Here is a 20,278-nt window from a genome sequence, read left to right on the forward strand (position 1 = left end):
GAGTTCCCACCAACAATGAATGAGAGTCCCTTTCTCCCGCATCAGTGCCAGCACTGATTGTTCTTACTCTTTTTTTTTTTTTTTTTGGCTTTTTGGGTCACACTGGCGATGCACAGAGCTTACTCCTGGCTCATGTACTCAGGAATTAACTCCTGGGGGTGCTCAGGGGACCATATGGGATGCTGGAAATCGAACCCAGGTCAGCCAAATGCCCTACCCTCTATGTTATCACTCCAGCCCCTGTTCTTACTCTTTTTGATGTGTACCGGCTCCTGACCACTGTAGTATTTTTTCTGGCCCCTGACTCATCTTTTTAACCACCCTCACTTGCTTACCTTTCTTTTCTGTCTCTAATTCATACTCCCGCCACCTCTTCAGTGTTCTTAAAATACATTACATTTCATTTGTTTGCTTTGTTTTTCAAACTATGGTCATCCACGAGCAAGTTATTCCTGAAGCTTGCAAAACTGTCATTTCCATTACTATTGTAAGGCTTCTTAGTTTAAAATTTTATTCCACCATTTGTAGCTTGTATGGTTTTCTATATCGTCAAATTTGAAGTTATTGTTCTTGTTCTGCTGGTGTGCCTTATCTTTTTGCCAGATGTTGGCCAGGTTCAGTACCAAAGTTTTCAGTCTCCTTTTAACTTTTGAACATTCCTGGTTTAATCTCTGTTCATATATTTCTTAATACAAGAGTTCTCTTAAGGGATCCAACTATGTTTAAGATTTTGGCTTGATTTTGTTGGGGTTTGAGAGCTTATGAATATAAGATTTAAAAAAAAAAAAGATTTTCAGGTGGGGCCAGAGATCAGGTCACTTGCCTTGCATATGGCGGACCCTGCTTCTGTCCCTAGCACTGTGCCTGGTTCCCTGAGTATCACCAGGAGCGATTCCTGAGCACAGAGTCAGGATGTCCTGAGCACTGCCAGGTCTGGCCCCAAAGTGAGAATATAGATATATATTTTTTTCAAGTGTTTCCCCCCCCTTTTTTTTTTTTTTTTGCTTTTTAGATCACACAAGGTGATGCACAGGGGTCACTCCTGGCTCTGCACTCAGGAATCACTCCTGGAGGTGCTCAGGGGACCATATGGGATGCTGGGAATTGAACCCGGGTCGGCCACATGCATGGCAAATGCCCTACCCGCTGTGCTATCACTCCAGACCTGTTTTTCCCCTCTTAATGATGTATCACATACTTCGGATCATCTAAAGAAAGGGAATTTTGCTAACTTGAGTGATAGCACAGCGGGTAGGGTGTTTGCCTTGCATGTGGCCGACCTGGGTTCAATATTTCTGTCCCTCTTGGAGAGCCCAGCAAGCTACCAAGAGTATCCTGCCCGCACGGCAGAGCCTGGCAAGCTATCAGTGGCGTATTCGATATGCCAAAAATAATAACAAGTCTCACAATGGAGACATTACTGGTGCCTGCCCAAGCAAATTGATGAATAATGGGACAGCAGTGCTACAGTGCTAAGCTGAGTTTTAAGCTCACACTATAACATTCTAGTCATTAAAAAAAACATCTGACTGCATGGTAATGTTATAAGATTAATGTAGTGCAGGCTGGTGTCTGTCTGATTTATCTGCCTAATTTATCTTTAGTGTCCTACGATGGCCCAGCCCAGTGGCTGGGATATTAGCAAAAATTCACATGAATGGATCTAAGAATAAATAAACGATAGGCTATCAGAATGGTTCTTCTCAAAAATAATAAATATATATTTGATATATTGCTTGCTAGTTCATTGATTGCATTGAACAAGAGGTTTAAGTGAACTGATATATTTTTCAAATGTGATGTTTTTGCTCCAAATGCTCCTTTGCAGAATACCTGATGAATTAGGATGCTAATAAGTATGAATGTTGTTCATTGTTCTTCTGTCCTAGCTGCTTCCTTACTTACAATCTCAATTTTTAAAAAAGCAGATTAAAAAAAATATTTAGACTTTTAGTCTGACATGACACTGGTATGATTAATAATTTATTTCTTTAAAGGTGTCCACTGAACTGTGTACATTCAAGATAATGGTGGTCTGCTTAAATAGTTATGAATGGATAAATGAGAAAACATAATGCGAACATTAATTTGTATAGCTGCTATGTAGTGAGAAATGTCTATATTAAATAATTGCATAGATTTTAAGCTAAATATTTTTTTTAATCCATGTTAGGTGATACATGGTTCTACATTTTCAACAAGAAACAAATGGAATGCTTCTCTTTTTGAAAGTAAAATTATTTTATTAAGAGAAATATACTTATAGAAATGTGAAGGAAGAGAAAGAGAGAGAGAGAAAGAGAGAGAGAGAGAGAGAGAGAGAGAGAGAGAGAGAGAGAGAGAGAGAGAGAGAGAGAGAGAGATGTCCCAGAGAGAACACGGGCTTCTCCAGAGGGGAAAAGCTGGAAATATTCCATTTTTTTCCCTCTCTGGCTCTTTGAAGAATAGTGAGTGGGAATCAGCTCACTTTGATTTTGTTTTATTGTGAAAATGCCTGACTTATTCATCCTCTATATTCCGCCTTGCCAACGCTTTACTTCTCAGCATCCCCCCTGCCCTTATTTGGAGTCTGTCCCTGGTTCAGAGTTCAGTGACTGAAGCTTCTTTCTCACGGTCTGTTCCAGAATGGCTTCACTCCTTTATACATGGCTGCCCAAGAGAACCACATTGATGTTGTCAAATATTTATTGGAAAATGGAGCTAATCAGAGCACCGCTACTGAGGTAAGATGGGCAACCCTGTCAGCACAAATCCTCTTAATATCCATCTATTTCACAGCCAGCCGCTGAGGGCCACCATTACTTTCTCTGAAGCAGTGAGGAATGTTCAGAGGCAGTTATATCCGACGGGACCACAAATGAACGACCTGACACACACAGTTCATTGAGTTTACGTTCCCGTCTGGGATTCGTGTCAATTTATTCCTGCATAAAATTGTGCTGCCATCAACATGCCATTCTCTCCTGGAGGGAGGACTTGCTATTCATCTAAAATTAGATTACAGTGAATTGCACTGCACCCATCTCTGTTCATCAATGCCTCGTCTTTGTTAGGACTCATGACTTTTGAGAGGTACTAGGAAATGATCCTTAGGGATCTGTGTTAGCAGGTTTCTTGAGGAATATGTCCCTGAATAAATGTTGCTTCCAATTTTCCCTGGCACCCTTATGGTCTGTCATCATATGATTCTGACTAACAGACAATGCATATCGAAATCCATCCTGTATGGAAATGCTCCAGACATTGATCCATGAGAAGGGCTTGAGGGCAGCCAATTTGGTCCCTTTAGACCAAAGTTATTGTGTAGAACCATGATTTTGTTAGCAAGGCTCTCAAAGCCTCTGAGCTTGGTGGAAAGGTCCCAGGGGCAAGGGGACGTTGGGGCCAAAGCAGGTTCCAGGGTGGGAAAGGAGAACTCCTTGGGAAACGGACGCTCCTCACCCCCTTTCAATCAGGGGACCACGTTTTGTGTTTCCTTTCACTTGTGCTATGGCTCCGTGAATACTTCGAGCTCCCAGTGGGGCATGGAAGGAGACAGGTTGGAACCGTCATGGAAGATCTAGCCGAGTGATTTGTAGTGTCACTGTGTCTCCCTGTCGGTGAATAGAATGTGAGTGTCTCCAGGCAAAGCCTGGATAACAATCTGAGACTTTTGCCTGAGGCCACTGGGAAATGTCCCATAATATAGAAGAGCTGTGTTCTTTTATTTCCTTTCCTTGAAAGCAGAGCCATTTGTTGGAAGAAACCACTAGACTATGGGATTATTCTGTCCACTGAATAGACTTAATATCTCTAGTGTTTAGGCTTGCACACACATCCAGCCTGAGCAGTTTTGGCTGAGTATCAGAAGCATCTTTGAGAAGAAATGCTTTAATGTTTGACATTTTCTCATAGTCTAATGAATAGGTTGGTCAATAAATGAAAAATGATACATTTTTCACATTCAACACAGACACCCGATTTATCGAGTTAACGGAAGTACTTAAGAATATGCCTCCAATATATTCTCAGAGGGAATATTTGAATGAAATCCATGTGGTCTAGCGCCCAAACTCATTTCTCTGGGTGCCTGGGACTGTTAGTATAGTTCTCAATTCTCTTTCCTCTTCCTGAATGCTTCCAACATGGTGCCTACTTGTGTTTTAATGCAGTTCTGCAATCTGTACTTTTGGCGAGGGAGGAAGGGAAGCAGCTTCCAGGGTTCTCAGCCAATTGGGCAAGCAAGTTTGTGGGAGGGATTTATGGTGGTCCCAGGGATTAACCAGACCAGCCCTGCAGTGCTTGGGGGTCCCCGGGGCTAGACCAAGGGGGCCAGATGCTGGGGACTGGACAGGGGGTGGCCACGAGCTAGGTCAGTGCCTTAATTCCTGTCTTATTACTCCAGCCCTAGTTCACATCCTTTCAATGCAAACTCTCACAGAGTTGCAAGGGGGTAATTAGATCGGATAAGTCTATGCTAAGGGCACTGTTCGTTCTTTCTTCACAGTGTTCAATTGGTTCCAGAGTTCTAAACTTAAGCTACTATTAATTTTAATAACTTTGCATGTTTACTCTTCCATTCAATTAAGTGATGTGTTTTACTCAAAATTCTTTTTAAACTTCTAGCAGTGCATATGTAATGCAGCATACTTGAAGGAAATGCTTCAGATGCCCCCTCCCGTGTCTCCATCCCCCTCCACTGACATCTCATGGAACCTTTGTTAGGGCTCATGGCTCTTGTATTTTCTCTCTGTGAATTGACACTTCACTGACTTTGAGATTTATTTTCAAGCATTTATGAATTAAGGTTGTTTTTAAAGCCTAGGTCTAAAATCTATTATTTCCTTTTTTTTTTTTTTTGCCCTTCCATGAATGAAAACGTTGTTTCTAGAGAGAAAAAAAAGGCTTCCTGGGTTTCTAGTCTGGGTATTCTGACTTTGCCTCTCATATTGGTCTGACTGGCATGATCTGTGCTACATTTTGCCCCTTAAGTTTAGAATTAAAAGGCTGATTTCTGGGGGTAAAGGGTTGGGGGGAGAGTTAAAATAGAGACGGGACCAATAAGATAATGGTAATTGAAAATGATCACTCTGGACATTGCAAACCAGAATGGGGAGATGAAGAAAGAGAGACAGAGTCAGAGACAGAGATAGACAACAGACAGAGACACAGAGAGAGAGAGACAGAAAGACAGAAACAGAGAGAGACAGAGAGCCAGAAAGAAAGAGAGAGGGAGAGAGAGACAGACAGACAGACAGAGAGACAGATAGAAAGAGAAAGTGATAGATAAATACAAAGACAGAGACAGAGAGAGATAGAAAGACAGAGAGAGAGAGAGAGAGAGAGAAGAAAAGTGCTTAATATAGAAGCAGTGGGTGGGTTGAGAAGGCGCAGGGGCGAGGACAGGGGGAGGGAGACGGGGGGACATTGGTGGTGGGAAATGTACACTAGTGGAGGGACAGGAACATTGTATGACTGAAACCCAATCATGAACAACCTTGCAACTGTGTATCTCATGGAAATTCAATTTTTTAAAAAGTCTTATTTCTATACATTGCGTTTAACCTGTAGTTTTATGCTTGAACGATCTAAGTAATAAAATCCATCCCCACTGATGAATCAGCCTTAATCAGCATTGTCAACAGTTTCGCCTTCGTAACGTAGGAAGCTTCAGCCACAGAGACTTAGCGTCTTGCAGACTTGGTCACATGCTTTCTTGTCCTGTTCAGCGACTGGATCCGTGATTCCCGGCCAGACTCGCCCTCCCTTCCTTTGATCCTTTCCACTTGTTCCTTTTGCCTAACCAGGCGTTATTGGGGCGGGCTCTCAGTTTGACTCTCCCATTCTGAGCGCCCACTTGGGCACCTCCTGCGTGGAGTCTACCCTGGTAGGGAGTGCAGATGTTTTCCCAAGCAGATAGCTGGAAATAAAAAAGAAACATTTCTGGAGCCTGAGAGGTGGACCTGAGGTAAGGTGCTCACCAACCATGCCTCTCACTAGGGCTTTTTCACCAACATCACCTCTGATTCCCAGAGCCCCTCCAGGGTCCCTCCAGAGTGAGAAATGGCCTCTCATCCATTGCATGGCCAGCAACTATTTCCTGATTTGAATCATTGCAGTCATGTCTCCACTTTTTGTTTTGTTTTGTTTTTGGGTCATACCCGGCGATGCACAGGAGTCACTCCTGGCTCCACGCTCAGGAATTACTCCTGGCAGTGCTCAGGGGACCATATGGGATGCTGGGAATCGAACCTGGGTCAGCCGCGTGCAAGGCAAACGCCCTCCCCGCTGTGCTCCAGCCCCATGTCTTCACTTTTGACTTAATCAGCTCTTTATGCATTTGACTAAAGAACTGTGATTTACAAAGTTAATGATAGTTGAGTTTTTGGCATGTAGTATTTCAACACCATCAGTGTCCATTTCCCTCCACCAGTGTTCCCATATTCCCTCCGCACCCCAGCCTCCAGCCCACCCCTGCCTGTCAGCTTGACAGGCACATTACAAAGTGTCAGTGGTTGCAGCTTAGATCTCCTGGTTTCAGTGTGGTCGAGCCTGCGGTTTGGATATGGGACTTTTACCCCTTCGCCTGTATCACCAGTATCACCAGTATAACGGAAGCCAGAGCTTCTGTTCCAACGTGACTTCCCATTCTCTTCTCCCCCCCTTGATTTCTTTCCTTCTGTGTCCTTCTCTCCAAACACTTGAGTCATCCAGATCTAGGCACCCCCCTTTTTACTGTAGTACATTCCGTCATCCTGTGTCCTGTGGGCCACGGGCAAGGAGATCATCCCGAGTTTGTTTTTCTTCTTCTGGCTCTAACCCTTGAAAGGTGAGATGCTCTGTGGTGGACAGGGCCGGTCCATGCTGGGCAGAGTCCAGGGAATCTGCTTCTGTGTTGGCAGGATGGCTTCACGCCCCTCGCCGTGGCCCTCCAGCAAGGACACAACCAGGCGGTGGCCATCCTGTTGGAGAACGACACCAAGGGGAAGGTGAGGCTGCCGGCTCTGCACATCGCCGCCCGGAAGGATGACACCAAGTCGGCCGCGCTCCTGCTCCAGAACGACCACAATGCAGATGTGCAGTCCAAGGTGAGGGGGAGGCTCGGCCCGCTGCCACATTTCTTCCTGGGGTGATCCCAAAGCATGCCCCGACGGGAGAAGGTCACCAGCAGAGATGGGTCCCCTGCTTAAATACCTCAGGGAAGGTGTTTCAGAAACAAGGGGACTCTCTCTTGGGTGCAGTGAGTGCAAAAGAAAAAAAGAAGAAAGAAAGATAGTTTCTTATTTTTAATTTGTCACTCTTTGTTTTATAAACAATGAGGCTTCACGTCTTAGAAACCTGCTTCTTGATGGCCAAAAGAATGGAAGCAGTTAAGCAGAGAAGCTGCCACCATGCAGTGCTCTGGGGAAAGCATGTTGGCTTGTGCATGCCTTTGTTTTACGCTGTGTGTAATGTCTCCTTCTTCTTCCCACAAAACACTGCTTCAGATGATGGTGAATAGGACAACCGAGGTACGGTATTGTGGTTACGCTAAATATTCTTTGTATTTATTTATTTTAGTTCTTTGTCCCAATAAAATAAAGGCTCACTAATTTTCACTAATGGTTGGAATGTCTAGGATTGGGAAATTAGTTTAGAAAGGTTTGATTATGGAAGACAAAGGCTAATTTTCACATTGCCGAGTGCAGCATATTTGAAACCTTCCTGAATCCTTAAAGCTGTTTACCAAGCTTGTGGCATGAACTTCTCGGCAGGAAGACATGCCGTCCGTTTCTTGCAATGAGAATTCTTAGGTCAGGGTTCAATGATGCGAACTTTGGGGAGAACTGTCCTTGCCACTCCTGTACTCTTGCCACAGTTTTTCTCTTTCATATCTGGGTTTTTTTTCTTTACCACATGGTAAAGATAATGATATCAAGCATGTTATTCAATATCACATCAGATCAGTAATGATGCTAAGTGCACCGCAAGCAAAGTATTAGCTTTTATCTCTGTCTTAAAATGTAACATGGAATCACCTATTTCCCACATACTAAAAGACATCATATTAATCAACAAGAACAGAGACTGAGAGAGACAGACAAACAGATAGAGAGACGGACAGAGAGAGAGAGACAGCCAGAGAAAGAGACAGAGAGAGCATATATCTGGCTCTTCTTGGTTCTGGCTACCAACAGGTGCTAACACAAGCACTGTTAAATGTCAGGTAGGAATTAACCTGCATTCAAATAGAAACAACTAACTGCATATGCAGGTTCCTTTTGCTTTACTCAGGGGATTCTTCTGACTAGCTTCCTACAGGGTCACTGGGCCGTGGACCTGTGCATTTGAACGCTCTCAGCGTAAGCAGAGAGTAGTTTTTATTTTCAAACAGCTAGCTTCTTGTTGAGCAGCAAAGGTGCATGAAGAGACGGCTGTACTTGAATTATTCCTGTCATTTCTTTTGTTCCATATCTGTGCATGGATGTAGGGAAACAATTTAAGAAAACTGATATTTTTTCTTTTGAAGGTCCACAGCTTGGTAAGATTCTTCAATACTAGACTGTAGAAAATGATACCTCAATCATTGATATCAGTATCTTTGATCCATCAGGTGCATTTTGGGGGATGTTGCTTTTGAAAGGCAGCTCCTAAATATTGTTTGAAAGCACCAGTTTTGTAACTTTTCTTTTGTAGTGGAAGAATCAAGAGATCCATATATATATATATATATATATATATATATATATTGCTTTTTGGGTCACAGCCGGCGATGCTCAGGGGTTACTCCTGGCTCTTCACTGAGGAATCACTCCTGGCAGTGCTCGGGGGACATATGGGTTGCTCGGAATCGAACCTGGGTCGGCCGCGTGCAAGGCAAATACCTACCCACTGTGCTATCGCTCCAGCCCCGAGATCCAGATATATCTTAACTAGCACTTGGCTGGAGAATCCTGGAGAAGTAGGGGGCAAAGTGTCTCCCGCAACACCCCTTAAAGGTGGGCCCAGTCTCCCATCTTGGGGTTCATCAGGGAAGAGAGTCCCTCAGAGGGGCTTATGTGGCCTCATTCAGTCACATTCACGATTCATAGCCTTAGGAATCTTCCCGGCTGGTCAAGGAGGCCGGGTCAGGCAATAAATCAGTTTATTTCTGCAAATGGGAAAAATAATATGATTATATTTGAATAATTTGAAAATGATTCACCAGCACTCCCCTTTTGGTATTTCTAAAATGTAATTGTAACTTGAATAATAAATGTGTCCTCTGGGTGGCAGGAATCATCCAAATAAAAATGAAGCACATTTTGGTAATAACTTCCTAAAACACAGACATTTGGCATCTCATGAAAAACAGTAGGATGCTCTTTTTTGACATGAATTCGATCTCATGTAGGCACAAAACAAAAATGCAATGACTGCAATTGCAGGGTTTAGATAGACAGTTACTCTTCTTATTTTCTCTCTTGGTTTGCGGCCAAGTAATATTGATGATACAGAATCATTTCTATTACATAAGTATCTGAATTTTGGGGGGCAGGCAGCATTTTTAAGAGTTGGCAAAAAAGTGCCATGTCAGCAGAAAAATAAAGGTCCTGATTTAGATAACATCCCTTAAAAACAATATTATACACAGCAGAGTTTACTTCACATGAAATTAGAATATAAAAAAAGCTCAAAAGCACAGTATTTTATAGCAGTCTTTATTTCTCTTATTAAATCATGAAAATTATAGAGAGCAAGAGTAATCTCTAATAGAAAAAGAGTTTATGTGTTTCCTATGAAAATAGCAAGAGATTCTAACTCAGTTTTCATCAGAAAGAGAAAAAAGGAAATACACCTTTTTTTTTCCCTTTCTGGAGTGGAGCCCTGGGTTTAATCCAAGCCATCCCCATAATCCCCCGACCCCTCAAAAAATGTATGCAATTCTTTTTAAATTCAAAGAGTAAACTATTTCTGATGTCTGTGTAATTGATTTAAGCTGCTTGGTTTGATCATCCTTTATTTCAGTTTATTGATAAAATTGGATTTAGTTAACATGCAAAATGGAATTCAGCTGAATTTTTCTTTATTTATATTCATATCAGTACCCAATGTATTAATTTTTATTTACTCTTTTGTCATAACAGAGTCTGACTTAATCCAATTATTAAGGAGGATAGAAATATTTTAACAGTATAAACAATGTAAAATGGATTGTATCTACACCTTCTGCTAAGGAATTTCTGATAGTATCTCATAGTTCTAAAGCTACAATGCCAAATGATAGCAGTTTTTTTAAAAAAACAAGATAGTAGTGATTTTTAATCTCTCTGGTGAAAACATCTTTCTGTTCATAATTATGTTGATTCTTTGGCTACAATCTTAGGTTGTTTAGTCATAGGTCGGTTTTCACTAAAACCAAATCAACTCAAGAACTATAGTTGGGGCTGCCCCGATAGCACAGTAGGGAGGGCTTTTGTCTTGCATGCAGCCAACCTGGGTTCGATCCCTGGCATCCCATATGGTCCCCTGAGCACCGCCAGGAGTCATTCCTGAGTGCAGAACCAGGAGTAACCTCTGAGCATCGCCGGGTGTGACCCAACAAGCCAAAGAAAAAAAAAAACTATAGTTTTGTGATAAACAAATTCCATAAACATTTAAACCATAACCATTAAGGCTGTGAGAAATGATGATGCCAGAAAATGTGGCGTATTTAGCTGTGTATTTATTTCCCACCTTGCCATCGTATTCCCTGGGAAAATGTGAAGTTATTCTAAACTTTCATTGTCTGAGTCGTATTGCTGGGACCCTGCGTGGACGGTTCTCACGAGACTCTTCACTAATCTGTGGCTGCCGTTATGTTTCGTGTCCTTAGAGTGGCTTCACCCCTTTGCATATCGCCGCCCACTACGGAAACGTGAACGTGGCCACTCTCCTGCTGAACCGGGGCGCGGCGGTGGACTTCACGGCCAGGGTAGGGCTGCGAGCAGCTTCTCATTCCGGCAATTCACTGACATTAACACGAGCGCCTATAATGGGCTTTTCTGACCGCTGTTTTATTCATTTTGTCTAGCACTGTGATGTACTTAAGCCGTTAATAGGAGAGTTTTGGGCACTCAGTAGTGCAACTCCAAACCACTGTCAGCATCCTTTGACCCAAGTTCCCTCTAAAGCTCTTATTTCTTTACTTGGGTCTGTGTTGAAGATGAGACTTTTCCGTGTTTTCCTTTAGACTGGAGGAAATCATTTCTTTCCAGCCAGTGAAAAATCAGAACGCTGTAATTTTACCTACATGCTTAGAAAGAATTTGCAATTGTTCTGGTAGATACAAATTTCCACAAAGTAGGAGTTTTATTTATTTATTTATTCATTCATTCATTCATTTATTTATTTATTTATTTTATTTAATTATTTATTTATTTTGGGTTTGAGGCCACACTCAGCAGTGCCCAGGGCTCACCCCTGGCTCTGCAATCAGGGATCACTCCTGGTAGGGCTGGGGGCACTGTATGGGGTGCCAGAGATTGGAAACTGAGTCAACAAGGCAAGTGCCTACCAGCTATACTGTGACTCTGGTCCTAAGGAGCAGTTATATTAAAAGATCACATGAGGAGTCATGAATGAATGGTCTCAATCAGTAAATTACTTACTCAATCAGTAAATAATTAAAACATTCATGGTTAAGTATAAAATGTGTAAGTACATATGTACAGTATCTCAACAATGATTGTAAAAGACACAATTAGACACCTTTTTTGGAAAGGAATTGAGTATGGATTTGTGTGAAGAACTTTATAAAAATAATCAGAGTCATTATATACTTATACAGTTAATAATGTGATTTTGGGGAAACAATTACTTAATAATCATAAAACTCAGCATCCTTAATGAGATTTAGTACAGTGTGAATATTTGCAAAATTATGACATGCCCAAAGTCAGATACATATCCTTGTCATAATGATGCTATATGATAGCCAATAAAATGAACAGAATTTATATCTCTGATATCTTTGTTCTTGGAAGCCTTCTACAGTGAAAAATCTGTTGAGTTAAGCTGTTCTTTCATACTCTTATTCTGAAGACTGTTTTTGAGATAGTTTTTCCATTGGCTCATGTTTTGTAAAGGAATATTTGATTTTTTTTAAGCATTGAAAGCAGTAAGACCCCATATCTTTGCATGTGTCGGTATGTGGAAAGTCTAGATAAGACTCTGGGCCACAGCATATCCTACGGAAACTGACATTTTGTTCCTTTTCTGCAAGAGTTTTCCCTTTGTCCTTGACTGTGACGTGTACATTCAATACCTATGTTGTAGCTATTGACTAACTTACGTAGTTTTGTCCCAGTTTTTCCATTCTCTAACTACAATGCTTTGTGATTTGTGTGCTTTTTTGTTCCTTAAAAATGAAAGGTATTGAGACCCTGGAATCCTTGGATCAGATTGCCCCAGGGGTCATGACCTCCTTTGTGCCTCTTAATGCAAAGTCGCCCCATCCTGCCCTCTCGTGCCCAACCTGTTTTGTTTGGTCTTTCCATGGTGTAGAATGGAATCACTCCTCTGCATGTGGCTTCCAAAAGGGGCAACACAAACATGGTGAAGCTCTTACTGGATCGTGGTGGGCAGATCGATGCCAAAACTAGGGTGAGTGTCTATTATTATTATTATTATTATTATTATTACTATTATTTATTATTAGTATTATTATCATTATTGATGTTCTTCAGCAGCCCTTAAAATAACAGACCTTGAGAAGGATTTGCTCCCAAGGATTTGCTTTCAAGTTGCTTTCCTGGATCTGATTGAACTCTTTTACATCATTTAAGGTTCAATGCATAAAGTGCAATTGATATTTGTTCATACACACCCAGAGAGACAGAGTGCCCGTCTCTTACGCAGAAGGCATTTTTAAAGTTCTGTGATCATTTACTTATTTATTTGGGTTCTGGGCTCACACTAGCCCCTGCTTTTTGCTCAGGGGATCATGGAGTGCCACAGATTAAACCCAGGCCTCTGGCACACAGAACACATATTCAGCTCATTGAACCATCTCTCTGGCCCTCTGGCTTACTGCGTTTTGTGGGAATAAAGGAGGAAACGTTAGGCTGAAGCTCCAATTGAAACTGAGTCTCTGATTTAATAGTTGTCCTTAGCAAGAGCCCAAACTCACTGGCACACATAAAAGCTATGAGATTGTGGCATTTACAGAAAATAGTTCAAAATATGTATTTTAAAAATATTTTAATGTATCTCGAAGATCTTTTACTTCCAACTATTTAATTCCTAACGAAATTTTCTTTAAGTGTTCCTACCATCCTGACCTGGGCACAAGAGCTGCTTTGGCAGGCGGCAGAGAGGAAAAGACATCCAGTTATTCGATTGCATGTTTCGTTTGTCACCTTGTTTAAAGGTGCTGCCTTCGGTTCATTTCACGCTAGTTAAGTAGCATGTCCTAATGGGTTTTCATGTAAGCCCAGCAAACTGAGAATAGGACAGTCAGGGAGCTACAACTGTACAAAGGAAGGTCTGAAGACACACTGCCTGGTATCAAATCTCAGCAAGTGGTTTCTACTGCTAGTGGTATGATATTGGCAGTTTGCTTCCTTTTCTGCACACAGGCTAATAACTGTATCCATCTCAATGGACATGTAAGAATAAACTCTTGGCATTACTCATTATTATGTAAGTAGAGTCAATTGGGATAAATTACTTAGCTCCTCTTAATTTTCTGCTATACAACTGAACTTTTATGTAGTTCCTTGCTTAAATTCAAAACTAGTATTTTAGTATTCGTTCTTGGGAGTAAATTTGGTAACTAGGTATCAGCAAAGCTTGAAGCATTCCTATAATAGGAAAAGTTTGAAATATATGGTATAAGAAGTCTATGGAATCTAGAATTTGACCTTTATCTATTTCCTCTTCGATTAATTCTGGGACTTGCCTATATCATAGCTGGAGGAATGAGAATCAAATCTAGCTTCCTTGCAAATGCTGAAGCTAGTGGATGTTCTGGTTTAGTAAGCCTTATCATCTTTAAGCTCCTAGAAACTAGACCCATCCCAGAATATATATTCTGGTTTGTAATGACCTCCCAAGACATGGATGGGTGTAGGGTGGGGGTGATATTCCAGCCAGTGCTCCGGGCACCCTGTGGATCTGGGAATCAAACTAGGGGCTCCCGTATGCCAAGCCTATGCCCCAGTGACTCCAAGCCTTCTTCCCCAGCCCAATATTGATCGCTTGGTCTCATTTCTCCAGGACACGTGGTCTAGAGCACGATGTGATATGACTCTGTGGGGATGCTGGAGTGATGTACTTTGTCAAGATCTTCGTTGTGGTGTCCATTGTCTTTGCCTCTGAGTTATCTATAGATTTTGCCCTTTGCTTCATCCTATGCTTTTGCCCTTGCTAATGCAAATGGTGTGTACAGTTTGGAGCAATTAGGCCCGTGTTGCATGACTTGCCTACTTGTGCTTTGTATTTAAAGGAAGGGGTTTCCGAGCCTCTTACTTTAAGTGCATTACTAATAAAATAACTCTTTACACTTGCCTTTCTGTTTCTGTGGGGACTCTGATAAATGAGAGGACCAGTGGAAAGACAGCACTTTGTAAAAGCAAACATTAAAAAAAAATCCTCATCTTGGTCAATGTCTTAAAGGTTCACATAACTCTTCTTAATGTTTTTTTTGAATATTCAAGCAGGATGAGGCTATTGATTTTGTTCTTGTTGATTATCATGGTATTTGCTTTGTCCTTTAAGATATGCTATAACTTGCATGGCTTGTATATATTTGCAAATACAGTTTTAAAAGTCTAACTCCAAAGAGGAAGTATATTAATTAAAAAATATAAAGAAATGGAGAGACATGAATTCTTCTGCAAATTCTGCCATTAACTGTCATTAAGCAAGTTAATAATCAAACATAAGCCTTGGTTTCTTTTTCTGTGAGGGGAATATTTGGACTGTATTTCACCCATTATAGCCTTTAGCTATGAAAATAAATAAAATTTTATTCTATAATAACCAAAGTGAAAATAGATGTTCTAAGGTATACACGGTACAGACATCTGTTCGTTTCTTACACAAAGAACTGTTAAGTTTCTCTTCAGTTCCTTGAGCCTTAGAGATCCATATTAGCAGATCAACCTAAGTCCCTGTGCTCAGAGAAGATGTTAGTCAGTGGTATCCAAGGGTACCACTTAGTGTGCTGGTGAAGGTTTGATACACACACACACACACACACACACACACACACACACACACACACACCCCTCTGATTTCTATAATGAAAATAATCCCATTGATTTCAATAATGAAAATAATTCCATTCTTCCACCATTCCACCAAGGACATTTGAATAACCAATGCTATATTGCTGTACTTATATCTATCTATCTATCTATCTATCTATCTATCTATCTATCTATCTATCTATCTATCTCTATCTACCTATATGTCTGTCTATTTATCTACCTATCTACCTCTCTATCTCTATCTCTCTACATATTTATTTATCTATCTTCTGCATGTAGAATTGAGAAGAAATGTGGAAAAAGTTGGATCTCACCAGTTAGGGAGGGCAGGTTCCAGCCCTGGGCTAGGTACAGTATTGCTGGTGGTGCTTCACTTTCCCCCCATTAGGTGAAGTATTTCGTCATCGTAAGAGCAAGGATTTCAAAAGCAATTAGGTTCTTCCAATTCTAGTGATAATGTCAAGGCAGTGTCCTTCTGACCAGAGAGGCGAAATCAGGTGGGTGGGAAATACTGACAGCGAGGACCAGGGTTTAGAACTGAGAGGCCAGTTCTGTAAAATGATGTTTGATCACTAAAGGGAACGTGGTTTAACTTGTTTTTGTATTTTTTAAATGGAAAAACGTGGGCAAGAGACAGTAAAGGGCAAGGTACCTGCCTTGCACGCTGCGACCCCAGTTCAATGCCCAGCATCACAGCGGGAGTGACTGTGGCCACAGAGCTAGCAGTGAGTCCTGAGCATTCCTGTGTGTGGCCCCAAATCCTCTGTCCCCAACAAGTAAAATGGGGAAAATGTGGTTTTTAAAATAAATTCTATTTGGGTAAAATAATAGAATTTCTACATTAAATTTTATGCTAGATAAATGTTAGTCTTTCTTTTTGAATCACAAGAGCACTTTAGTTTCCCAAATAATCATAAAAACAAACCTGTCACTATTGACTTTGATATATGTTTTATCAAGAGATGTTCTTTTATTTTTGTTACTTATTTAGCAATTTTTGTTATCTGGAGAAACAATATTGTGTAGAACAATAAACACTCTCTCTCCGTTCCCCCCGCCCCAATACTTTGTCCATCTCTGATACATTTTGCATCTCTTTGACGTCCTCATGTTCTATGATCTAGGGTGAAGTTTCGAGACATTTTTATCAGAGCCCTTTTTTTTGTATCTGAAAAGCTGTTTTCATGTTGCAGCATAAACTTTGCAGCTAGTTAAAATGATATTATTAATTTAGATTTTATTAAGAGCATCTTTCTTTTTCATTTTTAAACTTATCTATTATTTAAATGTGGAGGTGTTCCACTTAGAGATCATGGCTAAACAATTGAAAGATATATTTCAATGCAAAAATAAAAGCACACAAAACAACATTAAAGTCTGATGCACTTCATCAGAAGGCTGATCACCCTCATGATTTTTTATTAGAAGTAATAATTAAAGTCCTAACATTGGTGATTTCCTAATGTCATATGTCTGGAATGTTCTGGGCCCCCTGCTAAAGACTCCATAAACATCACCATATTTCATCTTCTTAACAATTTCCAGAGTAGGCATTATTTTCTTGTGGAGACAACCTGGAGGTCTTCATTTGAGAAATAATAGGACCTAAGGGGAAGTGCGTTTCAGAAGCATCGTGTAGCTGGACCACAATTCATGGGTGCGGTGTCCACTGAGCCTGCGTTAACACAGATAAGTGGGCCAAGCAGAGGGGCAGGAAAAGAAAATAAAAGTGAAGAATTGGTTATCAGAGTCACGACTGTGAGTTGCCAGTTGGCTAAAGAGTTTCCCTCCAGTGTTGCTGGGTCTCCCCGTGTAGGAATTATTGACATCAGCATGTGATTGGAATTGATTCTAGGAGCACAGTAAAGATAACACCAAGAAACTAAGCCCAAAGTGGGGAGAAAAACCCCAATGTGCTCAGTTTAAAGAATTTAAATAGAAATTCTTGAAGACAAAGCCTTGATAAGAATTACGTGGGAGCAGTAACAAAATACTGTACACAGTTAAAAACAGTCAAAATCTACTCAAGTTGAGCCTGTCACAGGCACCTTGAAGGTACTAACATCCACAGATCCTTGTAGAGTGGATGAGTTGCATCCATCAGTGGAAGGGTTAGAGCCCCCTTGATATTCCTGGGGGTTTATTACATGTTCTCCATATTGTCCCATTTGTTGTTCTGAGACCCTTTTGGAAGTTGCAGCCTGATCACATGATAGACGATCCACATAATCTGTAGAAAACCAGACCTTTACTAAAGATGATTAAGGCAGCATGCTCAGGTCTCTGGCCAGGCTTAGATTCCCCATCTAGAAGATGCTGGCGAAGCCAGACCGTCTGGGCTGGTTACGTAACGCGCACAGCAAGGAATGAGCTGCGGCTCACCACACACTACTCTTGGCAAGGTACGAAAGCAAAGGCATTTCCATGGCTTTGCCTGCACACTTGCTTTTTCAGTCTCCCTCTCTCTCTCTCCCTCCCCCCCTCACTCACACACTTTAAATTTACTTGGCATCCCAACTATAGCCAAGTTGTGTGTGTGTGTGTGTGTGTGTGTGTGTGTGTGTGTGTGTGTGTGTGTGAAGGCGATCTTTTCCTGTTATTTCCCAGAACCCCCGAATGACAGTATCTGTTTTGGTAATTTGGTAGCTTTCGATTAGCTAAATAGATTTAACAAGGACTCATCAGCAGTCAAGGTCCTCGCTGAAAACAGATGGCACACTCCGATTTGGTCACTTGAATAGGGTTGATTAAAGGTCTATTTATAGCTTTGTGGGTGAATTCCGGGGAAGATCCAAGGGCTAGTGCAACGTTCCTGAGGTCGGTACCAGCAGGGCTCATTATCAAACCCAGACATGCAGAGAGGGAGAGCGGTCAGAGAAGCCGACTCAGCTTCAAAGGAGAGTGTTGTACGGGGCAGCTCTGCTGGCAGGCGCTAACCTTTAGCAGAGACCCCGCCCGAGGTATTTGCTTCCACGGCTGGCTGCGTTCCCCATTGATCAACCCCAACCAGGAGCCCGACGGTGGGAGAGCCAATCTCCAGAGGGCAGACCACGCAACCCAGAACAGCTTGATAGGGCTCTGGGTGGAGCATCCGGCCAGAGGAGCAGATAGACGAACTCACGTCACATGGCGTCAGGAAGATAAACAGGCTCGTTAGCTGGAAAGCTGGAGGTGTAATCCCGGAAGGAGAAGCATCCAGAACAGACCTTAGTGCTCTGGCTAAGTCAGTAGCGTCTGGAATTCTGCGCACTGCCCCTCATTTTTCTAACCTGTTCTCTCCACGTCTTTCCCGGTGACAGTCTTGACTTTTTCTCCTTAAGTACAAAAACACCCATTAATCTAAAGTACTTGGGATTTCACATTCTCTGTCACTGCTTGCCCATTATTCTTACCTTGTTCATCCTAATTGCCACCCACTCCACCCACTCTGCTTTTTGGCCAAGCCACCCTGGAGAGAAAGAAAATCTGAAAGGCAGATGGCATCTGGAGGGGTCTGCCCTAGAATCAGAAACCACCCTAGATGCGTCAAGATCAGAACGTTTCAAAAATATCATATACTTCTGTCATATATTTATTTTATGCTGCTTATGGACTAGAGCGATAGCACAGCGGGTAGGGCGTTTGCCTTGCACGTGGTCGACCCGGGTTCCATTCCTCTATCCCTCTCAGAGAGCCCGACAAGCTACAGAGAGTATCTCACACGCACAGCAGAGCCTGGCAAGCTCCCCGTGTCGTATTCGATATGCCAAAAACAGTAACAACAAGTCTCACAATGGAGATGTTACTGGTGCCCGCTCGAGCAAAGCGATGAACAACGGGACGACAGTGCAACAGTGCTACAGTGCTGTTTATAGTCTATTAGTAATAGAAATTAATCCCAGAGACATTATGACATAGTTTGCAAATGGTGAGCGAGCAGCATGCATGCAAAACTCCAAAAGAATAGACAAGCAATTGTTCCTTTTTTCAAGCCTCAGGGAGATGTTTAGGAGACTTTATAAAAATAGAGACAGTGTAAGAGAGAGCCGGGTTGGCAATGTCGATGAAAGGATAATGGTGTAGGGCGGGAATATCACTCATGGAGCTGAAGCATGGGCTTTGCCTGCAGGAGGCCCAGGTTCTAGATCCAGCACCGCCAGGAATAAACACTCTAAATGCCAAGCCAGGAGTGACTCCTGAGCACTGCCCATGCGGGCCAAAAATACAAACTTAAGAAGAAAAATGAGAGCAGTTGTAACCCTACAATGTTTGGGTGTGATTCCAGCCCCATAAAGGCAACGCCCTGCACCTGCAGAGAGCAAGGAGGCATTCCGTTATGCCGCCTCCGTCCCGGGCCTCCGTGCTCCCTGCCTCACTCCGCTTGGTCTTTCATCTCTGTGTCTGAGCTCGCTCCCTCTGCTTCTCCCGCTTCTCCCCTCGAGCATTGAACTCAGAGCAGATCTAGTGACAGGATTGTGGCCATAGTCGCACCACCAGGGTAAAGTCCAAGAAGTCCGCTCTCGGGACCAGCAACGTGCACACTTGGGGGTGTGTGTGTGTTTGAGGTGGAGCGAGCCTGACCTCTGTGTCTTGTGCAGGACGGGCTGACCCCGCTTCACTGCGCGGCCCGAAGCGGCCACGACCAAGTGGTGGAACTGCTCCTGGAGCGAGGCGCTCCCCTGCTGGCAAGGACGAAGGTGAGTCATTCTGCGACAGGTGGGCCCACAGCACTCCGGGAGACCCTTCAGAGGTCATCCCTGTTCTTCACAGGAAGAAGGCTGCAGTCACACATGTTCTTGCGACCCCATATTTGTGTTCTGGGCATGAACGCTACATACCAAAGTTTTTTTTTGTTTTTTTGTTTTGTTTTGTTTTTTTGGGTGACACCCAGTGATGCACAGGGGTTACTCCTGGCTCTGCACTCAGGAATTACTCATGGCGGTGCTCGGGGGACCCTATGGGATGCTGGGGATTAGACCTCAGGTCGGCCGCATGCAAGGCAAACGCCCTACCCACTGTACTATTGCTCCGACCCCTACCAAACATTTGACAGGCTTTAAAACTGGGGCTTGGGAGGTAGTACTGAGATCATGGCACCTGCCTTGCAT

General features: G+C 42.4%; 1 protein-coding gene across 47 annotated transcripts in view; it reads left to right on the top strand.

Annotated features, from left to right (window-relative positions):
* ANK2 (ankyrin 2) overlaps positions 1-20,278 on the top strand; it is a 580,173-nt gene that overhangs the window by 429,493 nt on the left and 130,402 nt on the right. For 38 of the 47 annotated variants that reach the window (XM_055143281.1, XM_055143285.1, XM_055143280.1 and 35 more), the window contains 6 exons: positions 2,625-2,723; positions 6,882-7,067; positions 7,467-7,490; positions 10,814-10,912; positions 12,484-12,582; positions 19,769-19,867. In XM_055143281.1, coding sequence (XP_054999256.1) covers positions 2,625-2,723; positions 6,882-7,067; positions 7,467-7,490; positions 10,814-10,912; positions 12,484-12,582; positions 19,769-19,867 — 606 coding nt within the window. The remainder of the gene's footprint in view (positions 1-2,624; positions 2,724-6,881; positions 7,068-7,466; positions 7,491-10,813; positions 10,913-12,483; positions 12,583-19,768; positions 19,868-20,278) is intronic. The other 9 variants (XM_055143278.1, XM_055143287.1, XM_055143289.1 and 6 more) reach the window with 1 other exon arrangement.

Source organism: Sorex araneus, chromosome 6 (assembly GCF_027595985.1).
Source record: "Sorex araneus isolate mSorAra2 chromosome 6, mSorAra2.pri, whole genome shotgun sequence".
Taxonomy (NCBI): Eukaryota; Metazoa; Chordata; class Mammalia; order Eulipotyphla; family Soricidae; genus Sorex; species Sorex araneus.